Source organism: Rosa chinensis, chromosome 3, assembly GCF_002994745.2.
Source record: "Rosa chinensis cultivar Old Blush chromosome 3, RchiOBHm-V2, whole genome shotgun sequence".
NCBI classification, from domain to species: domain Eukaryota; kingdom Viridiplantae; phylum Streptophyta; class Magnoliopsida; order Rosales; family Rosaceae; genus Rosa; species Rosa chinensis.
Window position 1 is genome coordinate 19,176,626 of NC_037090.1, and position 19,904 is coordinate 19,196,529.

At 38.2% G+C, this 19,904-nt stretch overlaps 3 protein-coding genes and 1 long non-coding RNA gene across 4 annotated transcripts; 2 read left to right on the top strand and 2 right to left on the bottom strand.

Annotated features, from left to right (window-relative positions):
• Window positions 1-3,464: 3,464 nt before the first annotated feature.
• Window positions 3,465-8,690, top strand: LOC112192838 (probable disease resistance protein At4g27220). Its single transcript, XM_024332736.2, has 5 exons — window positions 3,465-3,658; window positions 3,790-4,523; window positions 4,626-7,430; window positions 8,203-8,512; window positions 8,610-8,690. The coding sequence occupies exons 1-4, from the start codon at window positions 3,632-3,634 to the stop codon at window positions 8,330-8,332; spliced, it is 3,696 nt and encodes a 1,231-aa protein (XP_024188504.1). The 5' UTR covers window positions 3,465-3,631; the 3' UTR covers window positions 8,333-8,512; window positions 8,610-8,690.
• Window positions 8,691-8,989: 299 nt separating this feature from the next.
• Window positions 8,990-12,165, top strand: LOC121052090. Its single transcript, XR_005807956.1, has 8 exons — window positions 8,990-9,031; window positions 9,133-9,224; window positions 9,439-9,493; window positions 10,495-10,589; window positions 10,706-10,830; window positions 10,988-11,080; window positions 11,584-11,649; window positions 11,725-12,165. It is a non-coding gene; the product is annotated as an uncharacterized LOC121052090 (long non-coding RNA).
• Window positions 12,166-13,195: 1,030 nt separating this feature from the next.
• LOC121052279 (pentatricopeptide repeat-containing protein At5g66520-like) lies at window positions 13,196-13,933 on the bottom strand. Its single transcript, XM_040516985.1, has one exon. It carries the CDS (start codon window positions 13,931-13,933, stop codon window positions 13,196-13,198), a length of 738 nt encoding a protein of 245 aa, XP_040372919.1.
• LOC121052089 (pentatricopeptide repeat-containing protein At4g18520, chloroplastic-like) lies at window positions 13,918-15,311 on the bottom strand. The gene is made up of 2 exons (XM_040516045.1): window positions 15,298-15,311; window positions 13,918-14,762 (listed from the first exon to the last, which is right to left on the bottom strand). Exon 2 carries the CDS (start codon window positions 14,715-14,717, stop codon window positions 13,956-13,958), a length of 762 nt encoding a protein of 253 aa, XP_040371979.1. The 5' UTR covers window positions 14,718-14,762; window positions 15,298-15,311; the 3' UTR covers window positions 13,918-13,955.
• Window positions 15,312-19,904: the final 4,593 nt, after the last annotated feature.

Here is a 19,904-nt window from a genome sequence, read left to right on the forward strand (position 1 = left end):
TCATTATGGTGGGAGAATATGTGTGAAAAGCCAAGTATGAACTCAAAGTCTAGCACTTGTTAATTGAGCATCTGATGGACAGATTCATCATTTGGTTTGATAACATTGATAGATTTCAGGACCAAACAACCACATGCGTCGGGTTAATCTGAGGACCCGACCCGCCCCAATTTAACAGCCTCGCTCAGTCATCAATCACACAGCCAAGAGCAAAGTGAGACCTTCGGCTCTGGAACCGAACCATTTCCTTGTATCTGAGAAGAACTTCCAGATTAATAGGAAGGAACCTGCTTGCAATTTAAGGTACTACACGGTCTTTGATGTGTATTGCTGTTTACAATGATGCATAGTTTACTCAACAAGGATTCAAATGTAAAACTTTTAGTGTGCATCAACTGCTGTGATCTCATATGTGATCTCATATGTTAAACAGCTTTTGTTTGATCACATTTTTTTCAAGATACAAATCAGAAGTGATTACATGTCATGCAGAAAACTTATAAATACCAAATGGATCCGGCTCCTCTAAATTTACATTGTCTAAAGTTATGTAAATTTCATAAAATCACAATCTTTCATCTAATCTAACAGATAAAAATGTGGCCATGTCAACTTTTAGGTTTTTTTTTCCTCCCAACCATCTTTAACCCTACTGTCAACGTTAACTCCATCTCCCCAGAAAAATGTTAACAAACATGGATGAAGTGTATGTGAAATCTAGATTTCATGAAATTTCTTACAAATTGGATCAATTGCTCTACAGAATTGTAATCTCTTATTTTTTGAACAATTTTCCTCTCTTTCAGTCCCCCTACAATATCAAATAAGTGTTCAGATTTGAATACTATAGAAAAATTTATTTAGTTTTGTTTCTGCTCGAAGAAACAATTTGATCTGGCAATCACATATCCATTCAATCACAAAGAGATTTTGACTTTGGACCCATTCCTCTACTCCTTGATGTTTATCCGTTTTCATATATAAGAGATGAGGGTTTCTAATTAATTGGCGTCGTGATCATTAATTATTAGACATCGATTTGCTTTGATGCAACTCATTTATGAATGTTCAATCATCTTTTGCTTTGATGATTCTGAATGATTTCAAAATTCGAATGAAAGAAGAGAATTCATTTGTAGTGGAAATTAGTACCCAGAGCCCATAAAATTGAAGGAGTCTCAAATTCATCTTCAAGTAACAGAGTGTAAACTTATTAAAAAGGCAATTGTAACATTCTGAATGATTTCATTCTCGTATCAATGGAAGATCTCCATTGAAGAACAGAACTAAGAGGCTAAGAGTCGAGATAAACAGCTTAAATTAACGTCAGTTAGTAGAAAAGATAATAAAAATCCTTAAGGATCTATATTAGTTGACATGGCTACATTTTTGTCCGTTAGATTAGATGAAAGATTGTGATTTTATGAAATTTACGTAACTTTAGACAATGTAAATTTAGAGGAGCCGGATTCACCAAACGGTATAGTATGTGAAGAAAGAAAAAGTTGTTCATAAGTGGATTTTGGACTCAGTATTGATTTTTGAAATACATAATTTAATAATCTTTAGATTTAACCATATTGTCCTGTGAATTATTCATTTCAAATCGGTATAAGTATGCACATACTTGTGGTGTTGCATGACTACCTAAAACTGAAGCTGAAAGGTAAGTTTAGTTTTTGCAGAAATGAAAGCAATAATCAATGTGTTTGATTATCTAGTTGAAGTCATTTTTATTGAGTCAAGAAGACGAGAACTAAACGGACAAGGTTCAATGAAAAACTCGAAATCAATTGAGGTAGAATCTAAATTATAGAACTATTTAGTGTTATACACCTTGGTTGTAAGAAGTTCATTAAATTAGGCGTGTACCAAATGGGACAGAAAGATCAGTATTTGATCCTGAATAGATTTCACTTGTTAAATTAGCTAGATTCATTTCAACATTTTATAGGTCATATTCAATTCACAAGATTAATTGCACTGTCGGGGCTAGCTTGATGGTAGAATGGTTTCATAGGTTAAGAAACCGGTCATCTTCTCGATGGTAAAGATGCTGTAAGACCATAAGCATCAATAATTTCCTCAAGCCTTAACTTTTGATGGGGGGCCAGGGACCTGCAAGTGGACAAATTATAGGCTGGTTGGTCAGTGACCAATAATTTCATCGATCAAATTAATTTGTCGGGAGTTGCGTCTGTGGAAGTTTCAGAAAACGAGAGCAAATAACCAATTCGATTGTTATATTAGGTTCGTTTCAACATTTCATTTTTGCCCATTCCATTTATAAGATTAATTGAATTTCAACTGTAACAGAGTAAAGGCTTCAATTGAAAGGGTTTGATGCTTTATTTTTGTCGACAATATATTTGATCCAATCACCTTTGGTGTCTAAAGCCATCACATGATCTGGAACTAAAAGTCATCACATTTACATTGACTTTGTTCTCCAACCTGAACTCTGTTCACTTTGTAATCCACGGCTTGATTGATGGGCCGTGATTGAAGCTTGAATGAAACGAGAATTTATGGTGTTATTTTTCGGGTGGCGGGGTGGCTAATTTAGGATTGAATTTTTGTATGAGACCTGGAAATATCAAGACATTCTAATTGGTTGTGTGTATATAAAATCTTTCGAGATATACCTGATTACAGTATTGAAGTGCTAAAATCAAACGTTAACAAGGTATCGATATTACATTAGTATGGTTAAGAAACAGTCCTCTAAAAGACTAAAACCAAGTTCGATGTCTACAGGTGAAGGTGCTGCAGGGCCATAAACACCAATAATTGCCTCAAGCTTTACCTTTTGATGGGGGCCAGCAAGTGGACATGTTATAGGTTGGTCGGTTCAGTGACCAATAATTTCATCGGTCAAATTGGTAGGGATCATGCAGATTCAGAGCACCGTCGTACACTTACACTAACATAAATAAATAGTTAGATTGCATTAAATACACTTTTTGTTTATTAAAAATAAAGTTGATAATAAATATCAATAGTTGAGATTATTTTATAAGAATTAGGTCACTTATATCGTCGGTGCATAGAATAATTTCCAGGATCTGCATATGTGGGAAGTTCAGGATTTAAATTTAATCACCACTTTTATTTTGTGGTGATATCACCACCCTATTAAAATTTACCACATCATATAAAATTAATTAAATATTTAAAATATAATTTTTTCATAAAACATGATGATAAACTATAATTATGTTTTATAAACACGTGGCAGTTTGGTATTGAATAATGGTATCACCACCAAAGTATTAACGGTGAGCAAATTTGAATCTGAAATTCCAAAAAATGAAAAGCGAAAAAGCAATTCACTCTCTTTCCTGTCCTGGAAATAGCAAAACAATGTGTACTTTACCGTAATTTCACCTCTTTCACATGTGAAAAAGCAAACCCAGCATGTGAAAAAGCAACCCACTCTCTTTCACATGCCAGTATGAAGAGACTCTTTATGTTTCATCATCAAAACGACACACACTCTCTGTGTTAAACGTTTTATTGGTTTTCACATTATCAAGCCTAGCTAGCTCTTAAGGCCAAGGGAGATTCATCTATCCAAAAGTCTCCTCGATCTCCAAGGCACAATACTTTGGATCTGTAATAGCTGAAGCTAATGGAGTTCTACCAGTATGTCTTTGAGGTTAGAAACATATTCTACTCACTATTTCATATATACGTTGTATATATCCTCCAATATTTGTTTTCGTTGGTTTTGATTCGTTTTTGTTTTCCTCCTCTGTGTTTGCGTATTGAAACAATAATAATTGAAAGGCTATGAATATGAAGATGATTATTGTGATTAGTGCGGTAATGGTGCAATGGTTCGGTGTCATAGCCTGTCTTAAGTGGATATGGAAGAATTGGATCCTTATTGTGGTGATTGTGACATGGAACGTAATAGCCAGTCTTGGGTGGATATGGAAGAGTAGGTTCAGTTACATGGTTGAAACCCCAGAGCCAATATCAGAGGATAATCAAGAACCAGTTGACGTCGATGTCTCTGCATCTCTTCCTTCATCATCAGCTGAATTAACAGATCCTACGTGGAAGCATGATGTGTTTTTGAGCTTCAGGGGTGTAGACACTCGTAAGAATATTACCTTCTTTTTAAACAAACGGCTGCTAGAAAGGGGAATCAAAACATTCAAGGATGAACAAAACATTGAAGTAGGGGATGTTATTTCTCCCACTCTCCTAACGGCAATTGAAGAATCAAGGTTGGCAATTATTGTTCTCTCTCAAAACTATGCCTCTTCCTCTTGGTGTTTGGAGGAACTAGGACACATTTGTAAAAGCATGAAAGGAGACGAGTCAGACGACAATAGAATTCTGCCACTTTTTTATAATGTGCATCCTAGTGATGTACGACATCAGACGAGCAGGTTCGGAGATGCTTTCACTAAGCTTAAAAAATCTGGGCGACACGAATCAGCGAAGGTGAAGCAGTGGATAGATACTTTAACAAAAGTTGCACAAATCTCCGGGTGGCATTCACTGGAATTTAAGTAAGCTTGATGAAAACTTTTTTTAAATTAGTGACACTTGTGCTTTTGAATTTATCATTAATTTTTCCCGATGATTTTTTGACCCGTAATGCTTACTTACAGAAATGACGGAGAACTTTTGAATAACATTGTGGAAGCTGTGTGCAAGAAATTACCACCGACTGAATCTGTGTTAAAAATGTCCCTCGGAGATTTTGAAGAATTTGCAGCAACAAAAGAAGCCATTCATGAGGTCATGAAGGCGCTAAAAGATGGTGAGGCCACTACCATTGGAGTCTACGGCATGGGGGGCGTTGGAAAGACAACAATGGTGAAACATGTCGGTGTACAAGCCCAAGAAGAAAAGCTTTTTAATAAAGTGATTATGGCTGTCGTATCCCAAAAACCCGACTTGAAGGAAATTCAACAGGAATTTGCAGAAACGCTGGGCTTTGAACTCAAGAAGAAGACGGAAAGTGTAAGAGCCCGTGAATTGAAGAAGAAAATAATGGAAGAAACCAGGATCCTCATAATCTTGGATGACATTTGGAAGGGAATAGACTTTTCAAGAATTGGAATTCCGAGCCACAACGAACTTCAAAAATGCAATTCCAAAGTCTTATTGACCACCAGAAGATTGAAAGTTTGTAGTATCATGGGGAGCCATGCAAAAATTCCTCTCAAAATCTTATCAGAAGCAGATTCTTGGCGCTTATTTGTGAGGGAAGCGGGGATGTCTTCTGACAAATCTCCCAATTTCTATGATGTAGCGAGTGAGGTGGCAAGAGAATGCGCCGGTCTACCTGTTGCTTTGATAGCAGTTGCGAGGGCCCTTCGAGATGAAGGTTTGGACAGATGGAAAGAAGCTGCTCGACGACTAAAATCTTCTCAACCTCCCATCCGTGAAGATGAGAAAGCTGTGTTCAAATGCATAAAGTTAAGCTATGATTTCTTGAAGGATGATGAATTGAAATCATGCTTCTTGCTTTGCTGCTTGTTCCCAGAAGATTATGATATCCCAATTGAATACTTGGTCATGTATGGAATTGGGAAAGGAATGTTTCGAGATTTAACCATGCTACAAGCCCGAGAGTCAACATATTCAGTGGTGCAGGACCTTGAAGATTCTAGCTTGCTTTTAGGCGGTAGAGATGACGGATGTGTAAGGATGCATGATGTCATTCGGGATATGGCAATATTAATGACATCATTATCTGAAGACGGCCAGCGGTTCTTGGTGAAAGTTGGCTGTGAATTGACGAATTGGCCAGAGATTGATGCACATAAAGGCTACTCTGCAATCTCACTAATGAAGAACAAAATTTGCGAGCTACCAGAAGAGTTGGTATGTCCAAATCTCCAGATTTTATCACTACGACAGAATGCTAATTTAAATGATATCCCAAAATCTTTTTTCCAAAGTAAGAATGAATTAAGAGTCTTGGATCTTAGCAACACTCGTATTTCATCACTACCCCAATCAATCGTTTTCCTAACCAACCTTCAAGCTTTGTATTTAGATTATTGCAGAAACATAACGGACACTTCTGTAATCGGAAAACTTAACAAGCTTGAGATTCTTAGTATGAGAGGAACTGCTCTGAAAAAATTGTCAAGGGAAATAGAACAACTGACCAATCTAAGGATGCTCGATATAAGTGCTGCAGCTTTATCCTTGGGAGGAAGTATTTGCACAATTCCATCTAAAGTGATATCAAAGTTGCATAAATTAGAAGAGCTGTACATGCAATATGGATTTTGGGACTGGGGGAGTAAAATTGATGGAAAAGGAGAAGAAACTAATATTGGCTTTGATGAATTAGCTAGTTTATCATATTTAAGAATTTTGAAAGTTTGCATATTAGATGCAAATTGCATCCCTAAAAGTGTTAAGGTCGAACCGAAGTGGGTTTACTTTGATATTAGTATTTGCAGCGGCAAGAGTGGACAGGGAATCTATAACATCCTTCGATCTGGTAATAATTATAGATCCTTGAGTCTTGATGGTACTGACACAACCATGGGAACCCTTCCGGACTGGTTTGTCAACGCTGTGGTAAAGAAAACTGAGAGGCTGAGTTATGAAGAATGCACAGGGTTGAGTAACATTCTTGTGGAATATGACCGTGGGAGGTTGCATGGACTGAAAGTTCTCTCTGTAATTAACTGTGAGAACTTGAAAGAATTGATGAATGCAATAACATGTGTTCCAGATATGCGTATGCCTGTGTTTGAGAACTTGGAAGAGTTGTATCTGGAAGAACTGGATGACCTGAAGCAGTTATGTGTTGGTGAGTTACCACCTGGATCTCTCTGCAGTCTGAAATTATTGAAGGTCCATCAGTGTCGTAACTTGGAGAAAGTACTGTTGCCATCAAATTTGTTGCAGAAACTACCAAATTTGGAAATACTAAACTGTGAGGAAAGTAAAGTGGATCATGTGTTTGAATGTAAAGGATTTGAGCCAGATCAAACAAAACTGAGAGAGATGGAGTTGCGAGATCTAGATTTAATAAGAAGCATATGTAATGGTCCTGCTCCACGCCGAATGTTCCAGGCTCTAAAGCAATTGGTAATTCACAATTGCAACTTCCAAGGAAGTCTCTTCACATTTGATGTAGCTCAGTGTCTTTTTCAATTGGAAAGCCTTGTTGTATCCGAATGCCCTGTCTTGGAAAGAGTAATCGAAGCAAAGAGGAAAACATTGAACAACAACAAGACCGTTCTTCCACAATTGAAGAACTTATGTTTGCAATATCTTCCAATGTTGTACAAGGGAAGTGCTACTGTTGATTTTGTGTGTCCTTCATTGGAAACCTTGCATCTGAGGGACTGCCCCCACTTGTCATTTCCACCCTCCTCTGCTTCTGACTACTTCCACAGCAGGAACCCAGTCAATGAAGATTGGAGTCTGTTTCTCCGATTTAAGTATGCCGCTGGGTCATAAACTCAATTCATTTTTCTTGTTCTCTTATAGTCTGCTTATATAATTGGTAGGCTAGTTTGAATTCCTGCTAGCTAGTAAACAAATAGAAATTAAAAGCTGTTTTGGTGAGTGATCTATATATAAATAGAGCTTTTCCATAATCAACATTATTTATTTGCTTTCTCAAATATCTTAGAGATTATTTATTTTGCTTTCTTAATCTTTTCTTGCAAACGAGTTCCGCTTTCAAAAATTTAATTGTTAGTTGGTTTCTTCAGCTTTTAATGGAAGTTTTTTGATTTGTTGATTTTATGTCTCCTAATTTCACCACAATTGCGTGCGTGCTAGGGTAACAGGCTAGGAAATATGTAGCCAGATTTGCATCATATTTGAAGGCTTGCTTTTGAATAAGTGAGCTCTCATTGTTTTAGTGAGTGATATTTGTCAGATTTGGTTGTTGTTTGATCCTCAGATATATGGATTGAACGTTGGAAAGCTGATGTATGTGTTGTTTTAGTTTTATTAATATTTCTGATTTTAAAAAAATTGAAAACGAGTTCTGCTAACGTTAGTTTTGACTACCAGCTTATTTTTATTTTTTAAATTTGAAAACATAATCCTTGTTGTATTCAATTCATTAGGCTTGTACCAATGGGACAGAAACATCAGTATTTGGTTCTGAGTAGATTTCACTCATCAAATTAGCCAGATTCATTTCAACATTTTATAGGTCCCATTCAATTCATCAGATTAATTGGAATCCAACTGTGACAGAGTAAAGGCTTCAGTATTTCGAAGAAAAAACATGAAGAAAGCAAATCTGAGTGAGAGGGCGCGGCCTCGCTCCAGAGGGAGAGAACACATCAAGAAAGCAAATCTGAGTGAGAGGGCGCGGCCTCTCTGAGTGAGAGGTCGCGGAGGGAGAGAACACATGGAGAAAAAAAGTCGGATTGATAGGACGCGGACTCCCTCCGGAGGGAGAGAACGAGTTCTGGTTGGAATTCAAATACGGAACTGAAGCTTCCAGAATCGACGACTCTCGAGCCAATCACTCCTGATTTGTCCTCACCCATCCGAATTTCAGGTAACCTCTGTGATTCCCAAGCTAATTGAGTGTGGAGATTCCTACTCCGACTGCCTCAACTAACTGGAATTTCACTTTTTGCTTCGTGTACGGCTAGGGATTTTATCATTCTCGAACTTCCGGCGAAGCCCCCGCGCCACAGAAGCTGAAGAAAGAACCTACCGATGACGAAAAGAGGTAGGTAGCTTCAATTTTAGCAAGTTAGATGATGAATCTGTGGAAATTGAAATGTTACTCAATTTTCCTTGATTTTTGTTTGGTAATAGAAGGATGAAAATAGTGGCCGGAAGCTTGATGAAAGCAGTGATCAGACCTGGTGGAGGTGATTCAACACCTGAAGATGGTCATCAGGTTGGGCTTACATTACGCTTTCTGAAGCCAGTATCGCAATTGAACTGTGTATAAAAGCAAATGGTGGAAGCTTACATTACGCTTTTTTCGATTTGCAGGTCATATATCATTGCACTGTTAGAACATTGGATGGAGTTATTGTTGAATCTTCAAGATCAGAATTTAGTGGTGAGTTGAATTGTTTGTCATGAAGCACATTTTCACAAGTCTCTATAGAGATTAATAGAGGAAAACTTTATATTTTGCCTCACAATTATATTTCTCTGTAGCCTTCTATTACGGCAAGAGTGCTGTTCGTTTAGTAATGGGGAAGCTGGTTTGGTTGAGTTGGGGAATTGGAGCTATAAAGCAACAGAATGAGGTACCTTGATATTTTTTACCTTGCCTTATTGTATTATAAACTCTTACCGAATAAATGAAAATGCAGTCAGCTTGGGATGAACTCAAGCATACTAGGCAAGCCATTGGATCCCTGGTATCTTTTAAATCTTATATCATACCATCTCTTTCTACTTCCAGTAACAATGGTAAAAGCAATAAACGGTACAGTTGTCCTGAAATTTTACATTTTTCAGGTAACATCAGAAACCCAAAACGACAGTTGACGAAATGAGCCACGGCCTGTGCCCAGTAAGTTATGTGTGAGCAAGGAATAAGTTAATACATTCAAATCCATTAACCTCCTCTTCAATCATACTCATGTGTACTTGATTTTACGTTTTTGAAACGTGGAAGATATTCTGAATTTTAGGTGCTATCATTTTCCGACCATGCTTTAGTCTTTGGATTTGTTGTTTTGAATTGGTTTTGTTGTTTTCATTCTCTTTGATATGCAGCTGAGAACTTGATTTCATATCTTTTAGTTGTTTAGGGACTGCAGAACCAAAAAAAACCAATATACTGAAGTTTAATTGGTTTGGTCTTTTGGATTCTATCTGTACTCATTGTCAGTTCGTTTTAGTTGAATTGGTTTAGTTGTTAAGGGACTGCAGATTAAAAAAAAAAAAACAACTTAGAAATAAACACATGATTCCTGTTGATTTTCATATATGTGTCTTATTTGAATCATGTACATATATAATTGCTGTTGAAGTTCATATGTTGTTGTTCAATTACGACATATATTACATGAATCATGGACTATCATTCCATGCTCCTTTATACATTTTATTATATACCTTGATGCTGGCTTCAGAAGTCTCTTACTTAGCATTGTATCCTTCTCCTGCTTGCTCAGTCTTTGAGCCTAGGAACAAGGTAATTTAGTAGGTTTAAATTATCAGGAGGAGTTTGTGATTGTGTATCTCTCTCTGTGTGTGAGGTAGTAGGATTTCTCATAGTTTTCACTATCCATCACCATTGGTATTATTCCATTCTTGCTTCTTCAAAATCCTGAAATTCCCACCTGATTGAATATATATCCAGTGTCTGTAACTATCCCTTCTTTAAATATATGATAATGCACTTTTGCCTGTAGATAATGAACTACAGACACAAAAACTTTTGGCTCAGTTTAGGAGAACAGAACTTTGAGGTTACCTTAGATGTATTCTAAGCCCATCATATCCAAATGTTTACAGTTGATTTTCTGATCACATGTTAACTTATCTTTCTGTTTAAATTTCATATAGGGTAAGATCTACGTGATTGCTGCTAAGAAGTCTTCAGGGAAGGTGGTGACTACGAAAAGAACAAAATTCAGCGGCTTCAACGCATTCTCGAACAGGTTTGATCCTTCCATTGGATACTATGCATTTGTTATGACTTATGATCAAAGTCATGATTGTTACCACATCTTCAATGGAATAACTGTTTTTTTTCCCCCTTCCTCTTTGGGAATAGGGAAGACAAGGGAAAGAGATGCTGCGTTAAATGCCATTCAATCACCTTTATTTGATATTGGTATAGAGAGGGCTACTGGAATTGTCTGGAACATAACTGGTGGAACTGATTTGACACTATATGAGGTACCACTTCTTCTGATTGGCATAAAATCTTCTTACCAGAACTTCCTGAAATTGGAATTATTCCCCATCTACTGAATTCTCCAAGTTGTGGTTTTCACTTACAGTCGATGTGAGACGTCTCTCTGCTGCTACACTCTAATTTTGGGTTTTCTTATAGGTAAATGCAGCAGCTGAGGTTATTTATGATCTTATTGATCCAACAGCAAATTTAATATTTGGAGCAGTGACAGATCCATCACTCAGTGTTCAAGTAAGTTTTGTTGCTTTCTCTAACGTCTGCAATCCTACCCTTGGCACATTATGACCTGATCACCTCTGCATTAGTTCACCCCCATAATATCTTACTGTACCAGTGATTTAACAAATAAGAAGGCGGATAATCCAATTGATGGGAGAGTTCTTGTGAGGACTCAATGAGGACTTTCAAATCAATGGTTGGATGAGTGTTTTAAAATTTAATTAAAATATTATTTTTTTTCAACAAGCAAGTCATCCAACTGTTTTTGAAGTCCTCATTAGAGAGAGAACCCCATCAATAGATATATGTTTTTACTTGGTCCCTTTTCTTGAAAATCTACTTGCCACCTTTCATTCGTGCATCTAAAGGCTTATTTTATACCTTTAATTTTCATATTACTAGGTATAACTATATAAGCAAATAGATGATATATAGTCCTGGTTATCCTAGTATGTGGTGGTATTTTAGTGTGAAAACCTATTAAATGTCATGTTGCTTGTCTTGGTTTCATTCAGGTTAGCATCACTCTAATTACTTCTGGATTCAAACACCAAGAAGAAAGTGATGGGAGGCCAATCCAGGTATTCCTCATAGCTCACTCTATCTCACTTTCTCCATAAGTCTCTCGACAATTTTATTAAAATACCAAATTGCAGGCACAAGGAGACATTACCCTTGGAATCAATCGAAGACGTTCCTCCTTCTCAGAAGGCAGTTCAGTTGAGATTCCTGATTTCTTGAAGAAGAAAGGACACTCACGTTATCCAAGGGTTTGAAATGATTCCTTTTTATTCCAATGAGTGCCTTGGCTGAGGGCCTTCCAGCCTCTTCATTACCACATCAGCATCAATATGAGGGATTTCAGTATGCCTCGTTAGATACAAGATGATAGATCCTCGATATGTCATTTGTTAGTACTTAGTAGTGGTTTCTAGCCTTCGTATGAGTCTGAGCATTATGTCTGTTCCCTTTTGTTCCCAGAATATTTCAATAAAAGCCATTGTCGTGTATAGAGTTTTCCATCTAGGAAGTGAGATAGAACTTATGGAGAATCATGAATTGCTTTGCTTTAGAGAAAATTCTTCTTTGTTACTTAATATCTGATTTTAATTTAAGCTTTACTTTATTATCTACTCAGAAATAGAAGCCATTTACATTTCTGGAAAGCAAAATAAATTGATGGGAAACGTTCAGCTCTGTTCTTGGTCCATGAGTCTTTCACGAGAGAGAAAAAAAAATGCAACTGGTTCCTGTCTCTACATGCCTTCAAACCTGGTGATCTGAATCATCTTGATGAAGAATCTTATCACATATCACCTAACAATGGCTACCAAATGGTCACTTTTTGCACACGATATGAAGAAATACAATCGCCTCTTCCAAGTCCAACACAAGGGCTCTCAGGTTATTCGTCTTATATGCATTTGAATTAAAGCCTAAAAAGCCTCTTACTCATTCTGAATGACCCAGTTGGCTCAAAAAGATTTGACAGAAAAGTTATTTGGCACATAGACTAGCTCTAACCTGTAAAGTAACCAGGCAGATAACTTTTGTATGAGTTCATTCACAAAACTTTGGCCTTCAAAACTTTTACCAGTATTCTCCACATGAACACAACCCATCTGCGAAATGGTGGAACCGAGTATTGTCCCTAACTATGATCTTTCTTCCAACAACCAAGGAGATGTACTTGATTGCAGAATGGCAATCCAAGCACACCCTTATATTTTTCTTCACAATGATTGGCTTCCCTGCAGGCATACTTACCAGTGCAAATGCAATCACTATCCTCTCACTATGATGGTGAAGAAGCTCTACCTTTGAATTGTCGTCCATATCATGTAGAACAAGATCTGTATTTGGAACATATCCAGCTTTCTTGATCTGATCAAGAAGACTATCAAGTTTCTCATATATTTTTTTCTTCTGAGGATGAGACCAATCTTTGGCTCCAAACGTGTGTGTTTTGTTTCCAATGTCAACCCAACTATAACCGGGCAATTTCTTCATGCTGCCATCCCTCATTATCTTCCTCACACCCCTGAAATCTTCCCATTTCTGCTCCTTTGCATATATAGTTGAAAGCAACACATGTGCTCCACTATTCTCAGGTTCAAGCTGTATCAATTACTCTGCTGCCAGTTTGCCCCTTTCTTTATCACCACGAATTGTGCAAGCGCCAAGAAAAGAGCACCATCCAAAAGCATTTGGCTGCACTGGCATGCTGTTAATGAATTCTTCGGCCTCTTCAAGCCTTCCAGCCCGGCCAAGTAAATCAATAACGCAAGAGTAATGTCCAGCTCTAGGTACTATGCCATATGTTTTCTCCATAAAGTAAAAGTACGTTAAACCTTCCTCTACCGATCCAGAATGGCTACAACCTGTTAAAAGGCTGATAAATGTTATTGCATTTGGTTTCACTCCTGCCCCGACCATTCTACTAAAAGTTTTCAAGGCGTCATTTCCTAAGCCATGAACTGCAAATACACTTAGCAACGAATTCCATGCAACTTCAGTCGGGTTTACTATCTCGTCAAACACTTGTATTGAGTGATCAAGTAACCCACATTTTCCATACATATCAACAAGAACAGAAGACACAAAATTGTCTCTATCAAAATTAAACTTGATCACCTGAGCCTGAAGTTGAATCCCTTGTTCAAGTGCAGCTTGGTTGGCACAGGCCTTGACCAAGCTAGAGAAAGTGAACTGATTGGGCTCAACTCCCCCCCCTCTGCAGGTCAACAAACACACAAAAGCCTTCTCGATTTCATCCATCTCGACATAACCATTGATCAGAGAGGAATACGACACAATATTTCTACTCTCAGGGTCAACCCGAAACACATTTAAAGCACTCTCCATATCACCTGATTTCGAGTACATATCAACCAGAGCATTTCCCACAGCAACCTCTACTTCCAATCCTAACTTCACAACCGTCGAATGAACACAACTGACAAGCCTTCAGTGCAGAACAAGCACTCAATGCACTGGAAACAACATATTTATCTACACCAATCCCATCATTGATCATCCTCTGATAACTCAGTAAAGCTGCCTCAAAATCCCCACTTTTTGCATACCCATCAATCATCGAAGTCCACGATACAGCATCCTTACTCGGCATTTCCTCGAAAACCTTACAAGCCTCAACCATGAACCCACATTTCGAATACATATCCGCCAAGCTACTGCCCACAAACAGCTCACAAGCCAAGCCCAATTTCAAAGCAAGAGAATGCAGCTGCCTCCCAATCTCAACCGACCCAATAACCACACAAGCTCTGATGACACTTGCAAATGCAAACTGGGTCGGGCTCTCCCCAGCATTCTTGAAACTCTCCGAGAACCTCATGTTCTGAGAAAACCCAGTTACCATTGCAGTCCAGGAAACCAAGTTTCGGTGAGGCATTTGGTCGAAAAGCTTGAGGGCATAATCGACGTGCCCGCATTTGGAGTACATATTGAGGAGGTGGTTGGTGAGGAAAATGCATAGTGGGTAATGAGTGCGGAGGAGGTGAGCGTGGAGCTCTTTGCCTTTGTTTAGCTGCTTGGTTTTTGCGTAGGTTTGGATGACTTGCGCCAAAGTGGCGGACTCCGCTTTCAGAATTTGGCCGCCAAAAAGGCGCAAGGGTTGAAAACTCATAAAGAAAGGGGTTGCAAATGAAATTTTCTGGGAAGCTTTACCTTTCTACATGAAAATGGAATCATCAATTGTGCCGCATAAGCAAATAAATCGAACTATATTCTTCTGTAGTACACTTTTAAAGTTGACGGGATCCATTTTTTAGAACCGAAGACCGACAAATTGCATGGAGTTGTAAAAAGTAATTGAGATTAAATTGAATCGATAGCATGTAATTTTTAGTTAGTACTTAAAAAGAAGCGACAAAATCCGAATTAAATCACAAGAATATAACTACGAAAGTTATATTACTTTCAGATGTGTGTTGAAAAATGTTGACATTTAGTGTGTCTTGTCAAACTATGATAAGTTCTATAGTTGTAATAGGAGAGAAGATTATAGAATTCCTAGTCATATTCGGAATAGTTTTCCTTGTATCACAAGATTATGTACTTTATAATTCCTATATATAAGGCTTCTATTATCAATGAATACAACACAATTCTCTCTACAATCTCTTTGCATACTTTATTCTTAAACACGTTATCAGCACGAGCCCTAAAAAAAAACCAAAACCCAAAAATCGAAAAAAAATCCTCACCGGTTAGCCTCGCCATTAGCCTCGCTGCACCTAGCCCGCGCTAGCTCACTCGTTATCATTACCTGCGCCCGCGTGCCAGCATGCTGTAACATCCCGACCTCGAAACCTCGCTCGCTATCATTACCTACGCCCGCGTGCCAGCGCGCTGTAACATCCCGACCTCGAAACCTTTTCTCTCTCTCTTTGCTCCCTCCATCCTCTATAGGTAGTGAGTCAGGAATTGGGTAGCCATCCAAAACAAAATGGATGGGTCTGTGCCCCCCCCCCCAAGTTTCTCTTCTGGTTAAGAGATTTTGAGAGAGATGTAGAGAATTCTAGAGGGCCGGTGTCTCTTTTTTAAGGTTTCTCTTCTGGTTAAGAGATTTTGAGAGAGATGTAGAGAATTCTAGAGGGCTGGTGTCTCTTTTTTCAGTAGATCTCCTCCTTTCCTCTTCTCTTCCCCCGAACTCTCTCCCTCCTTCTAGATTTGCTATATGGCAGCAAGATATAATACCACGTGTAGGCTTAGAGACCAAATATTTCTTATATGAAGATACAATTCATTTAAATTTCTTTGGATACCCATTGCTAAATCAATAGTAGTCAATTTCTTTATTTACTAGAAATAACTAATTTCATATTCAATTCTTTTATTCACTTCTCAAATCTGTTTAGATAATAAGAAAATATTTATTTCATTTTCTCGTGGTCTCCTGGTCCTTCTTATTTGAGAGAGATATACTTTGTCAATAATTACTTATTATTAAACAATTATGTCAGTAAAGATTATTTATTTTTGAAGTGTCTCGGGTATTACACGCACCGGCTAGCCTTACTAGCGTCTGTCCTACGCTGCAAGCCAGTGCGCCTGCTGCCCCTGCAGCTCGCTCGCTGCACCTACAACCCCACACTGCCCGTGCAGCTCCTTGTTGCCCCCTACAGCGTTCGCAAGCCCTGCTTGCCTTTTGCTCCCGCGCGTATCTGTTAACCAGCCCGGCCAACTCTCTCGGCCTCACATCATCCTGCAGCCCTCAGCCCAGCTTCCAGCAACGTCTCGGCCAACTACTAGCAAACTTCCCACTGCATCTGGCCTCACCTAGCACCATCCGGCCAAGTTTCCTAGCAGCCTCGAAATAACCCTAGCTCACATCAAGCTTCTACATCTTCAAGAAACAAGGTTTTGAAGCTCCAAATTTGAACAAGTAAGTTTTAAGATTAAAGTTCCTGCTTTTTGCAATTTACTTTCTTCTTCTTTTTCTGGGGGACTTGCAACCTCCCTTCTTCTACATCCCACCTTTCTATAACGTGGGTTCGATTGTCTAAAAGCGGAATCGTGGGGATTCACGCTATAAACGAACTAAGAGCGTTCATAATACTTCAGACTAAGAGCGTCTGTAAGCATCGATTTTTGACCATACAAACATCATAGTTTCGGTCTAATCCAAAGATTCTTGGAAATCAATTTCTTGGTAGCATTAAGGCTCGGAAATCTTATATTAGTTATTGTGGTAGCATTGTCTCTGAAACTAATTCGTTCTTGTTTCACCTTTATCAGGATGTCAAACTCGAACAGACTCGATTTTGTTCTGTTGGATTGTGCAGGCAAAAGATACTTAATATGGGCTCAGGACGTTGAGTTCCACCTTGTTGCCCGTGATTTACTGCATACAATCCAAGTGCTCTGTCCTAAAAGAGCCACTCCAGACCCTCAAACTGAGATCGACAATTCTAGGACACTTGCCCTAATGATGCGTCACATGGATAGGGACCTCAGGTTTGAGTTCATGAATGAGGATTGCGTTATAAAGCTATGGCAAGCGTTTCGTGAACGTTATGGCAACGTTCATGACTCAATCCTTCTGAATTTAGAAGCATAATGGAATGATCTTCGCTTCTCTAACTTTGATACAGTAATGCAATTTTATTCGGAAGCTCTCTGCATCAAAGCAATGATGCACTTATGTGGAAAGACGATCACAGAACAACAATTGATGTGGTACAATCGTCTAAGTGACTACTTGATTGGGAAGGGATCGATATATTAATAATGAAATATGCCCATTCGTGTTCATTAAAAGAACAAGTTCCGGATTTGCAATCGTAGTAGTTTATGTTGATGACATGAACCTAATTGGAACTCTAGATGAGTTAAAGGAAACTGCTAAATACTTGAAATCCGAATTTGAGATGAAAGATCTTGGGAAAACATGGTTTTATCTGCACTACAAAAAAGAATTGCAATGGCTACACATGGATAGCGTCGGCACTGATTTTCCGTCGCCAATGGTGCAATATTTGCTTCGGCAAAACATGCAGTGACCAAAATTGCTTTGGCAAAAGATGCCGTCGCCAATGGTCCAGTATTTACTTCGGTAAAACGTGTCGTCGCCCAAAATTGCTTCAGCAATATAAGGCCATCTTAGTAATTGCGACCGCCTGTGGTTTCCGTCGCCTTATCTTCTTTACTTTGCATTAAGCACCAGCCCTAGACATCATATTTGACAAGGAAAAAAAAACAGACATCGAGCCGGCCAACCACTTTAGGCATAAGCTCTCTCTCTCTCTCTCTCTCTCTCTCTCTCTCTCTCTCAATCTCGCCATCGACACCAGTACTCTTGAGAAGCTGCCATCGCCACAGGGGCGGATCCAGCCAGTTCTCTCCTTGGAGCCCCACCGAACTCAATCCTTCAGCACTCCCGGCCGACTGCATAGCCTGATAGCCAGAGTCTTCTTCTTCAGAGTTCAGACTACCGATTCTTCAGATTGAGTTCTAGTCTTCTGCTTCTTCAGTTCTTCCTCCTCTCTTAACTGTGTAACTATCATGTTGGGTCGTAATTTCATATTACCAAATTGCTGGTTATTGATTTAATGATTTCAAATCAGGTGAATAAATTGCTGGGTTGCCGGCAGTGTGTGGGTTGACGAATTTCCTGGGTGAGTTACTGAGTTTGATGAAATTGCTGGGTGAATTGGGTATCAAGCAGTTGAGTAAAAGATTGGAGCTTTTGGTTCTTTGACGTTTTTGGGGAGGTGGGCTTGAATTGGTTTTTGTTGTTTGGATCAGTGAGAGGTTTCTGTAATCATTTGAACTTTGAAGACGTCTTGAAGATTTCTTCTAGTGTAATCATGAATTGAGGTTCAAAATTGATCGTATTGAGTGAATGGTTTTGTATTAGTTTTGGAGAAAGGATGGAGCAAACAACATGGGTTGGTGCTTTTTCTGCAATTTTTCTTTTGTTTTGAAATGCTAGGGCTTTTACTGCAAAGAAATGTATGTTTGTGTCTTCTCTGAAATTGGAAAGGATTTCAGTCAAATCAATTAGTTTTGTTTTAGTTTCTACTGAATTACTGATACTCGTTGTGGGTACCCAATTCAGTAATCATGAAAAGTCTGAAGCTTTTGTGAGACTGGTTTGATGGTTTTGATATTACGGTTTGTGTTTTGAATTGGAGTTTGAGGAGGTTGGAATGAAAAAGATCTATGCTTTTGATTTTTGCAAAGGCCAAAGTTTGTTTTGGTAAGTAAGCTTTGAATTTGATTTTGTCGTGGGATTTGAGAATTGGGGATTTTTTTGATATTTTGAATTTTTTTGGTGCTTCATTGATTTTTGTTGCAGGACCATATATAGAGGAAGCTGAGAAATCATTTGTTATGCGAAGCTGAGGTATGCACCAACAAATATGAGTCTCAAGCTGTATCTCTTTTTTATTTTGATTCATGTGTCTTTGTATCTTTAATAAAATTGGATAAACAAGCCAATTTCATTTGTTAGGATCGTTGTTATTGTTATTATTATCCATTAATTAAGATAATATGTATGAATATGGTTGTGGTGCTAGACCATTACGTATGGGATGTACTGTAAAATACAGGAACAAATGTTAGGCATTGCCTTGAAATTCCAGTTATGTTCATTGAAAGAATCTTGCTTTTGATGATAACAACCCCAAATAAGTTACATTGTTATTTGCTTTGATTATTTGCATTGAAACAAACTTGCTTTCGATTCAGGGTTTTTTGAAAACTCACGCAGGGGCTCCTTATTTATTATGGCTAATTGAGTTCTGTTTATGTCTTTATATGTTCAGGGACTACTCTCTTTTATTTACAATGCAAAAGTACACAAAATGCATGATTCTCTTCTATTTTCCTTTGAACTTGCCTTTGGTTTTCTTTTTTTAGTATTTGTTTTGAATTAGATTGAGTAATAAAATCTGGTCCTTTGGAACCAATAGTTGTGTTACGTAGTCTCTTCCACAATGGGTCAGTCTCCTATTTCATTCATGGTTTTGCATATGTGCATCAAAATGTGATCTCTTAATCTATTTTTTAAATCTCATTTATTATGCTCCTACAACTCTGTTTGGTTATGAAATGATGACTTCGCTTTCTCTTCAAAGGTTGCATGATGAAAATGAAGGGTGTTTGGTATATTCACAGAGAAAGCATCTTTGGCTGCACCACCACAGGTCTCTCCCTTTTCTTTTCCTACCCTCCCTCTGCCTCAAAATCTCATTGTACTCAAAACTATCAATTTAATGTCACTATCCACTGCATTTCTCACAGTTCTAGTTTCTAATGAAACTAAAAATGACTGAAACTTGCAAGAATGATCTGTTATCAGGCT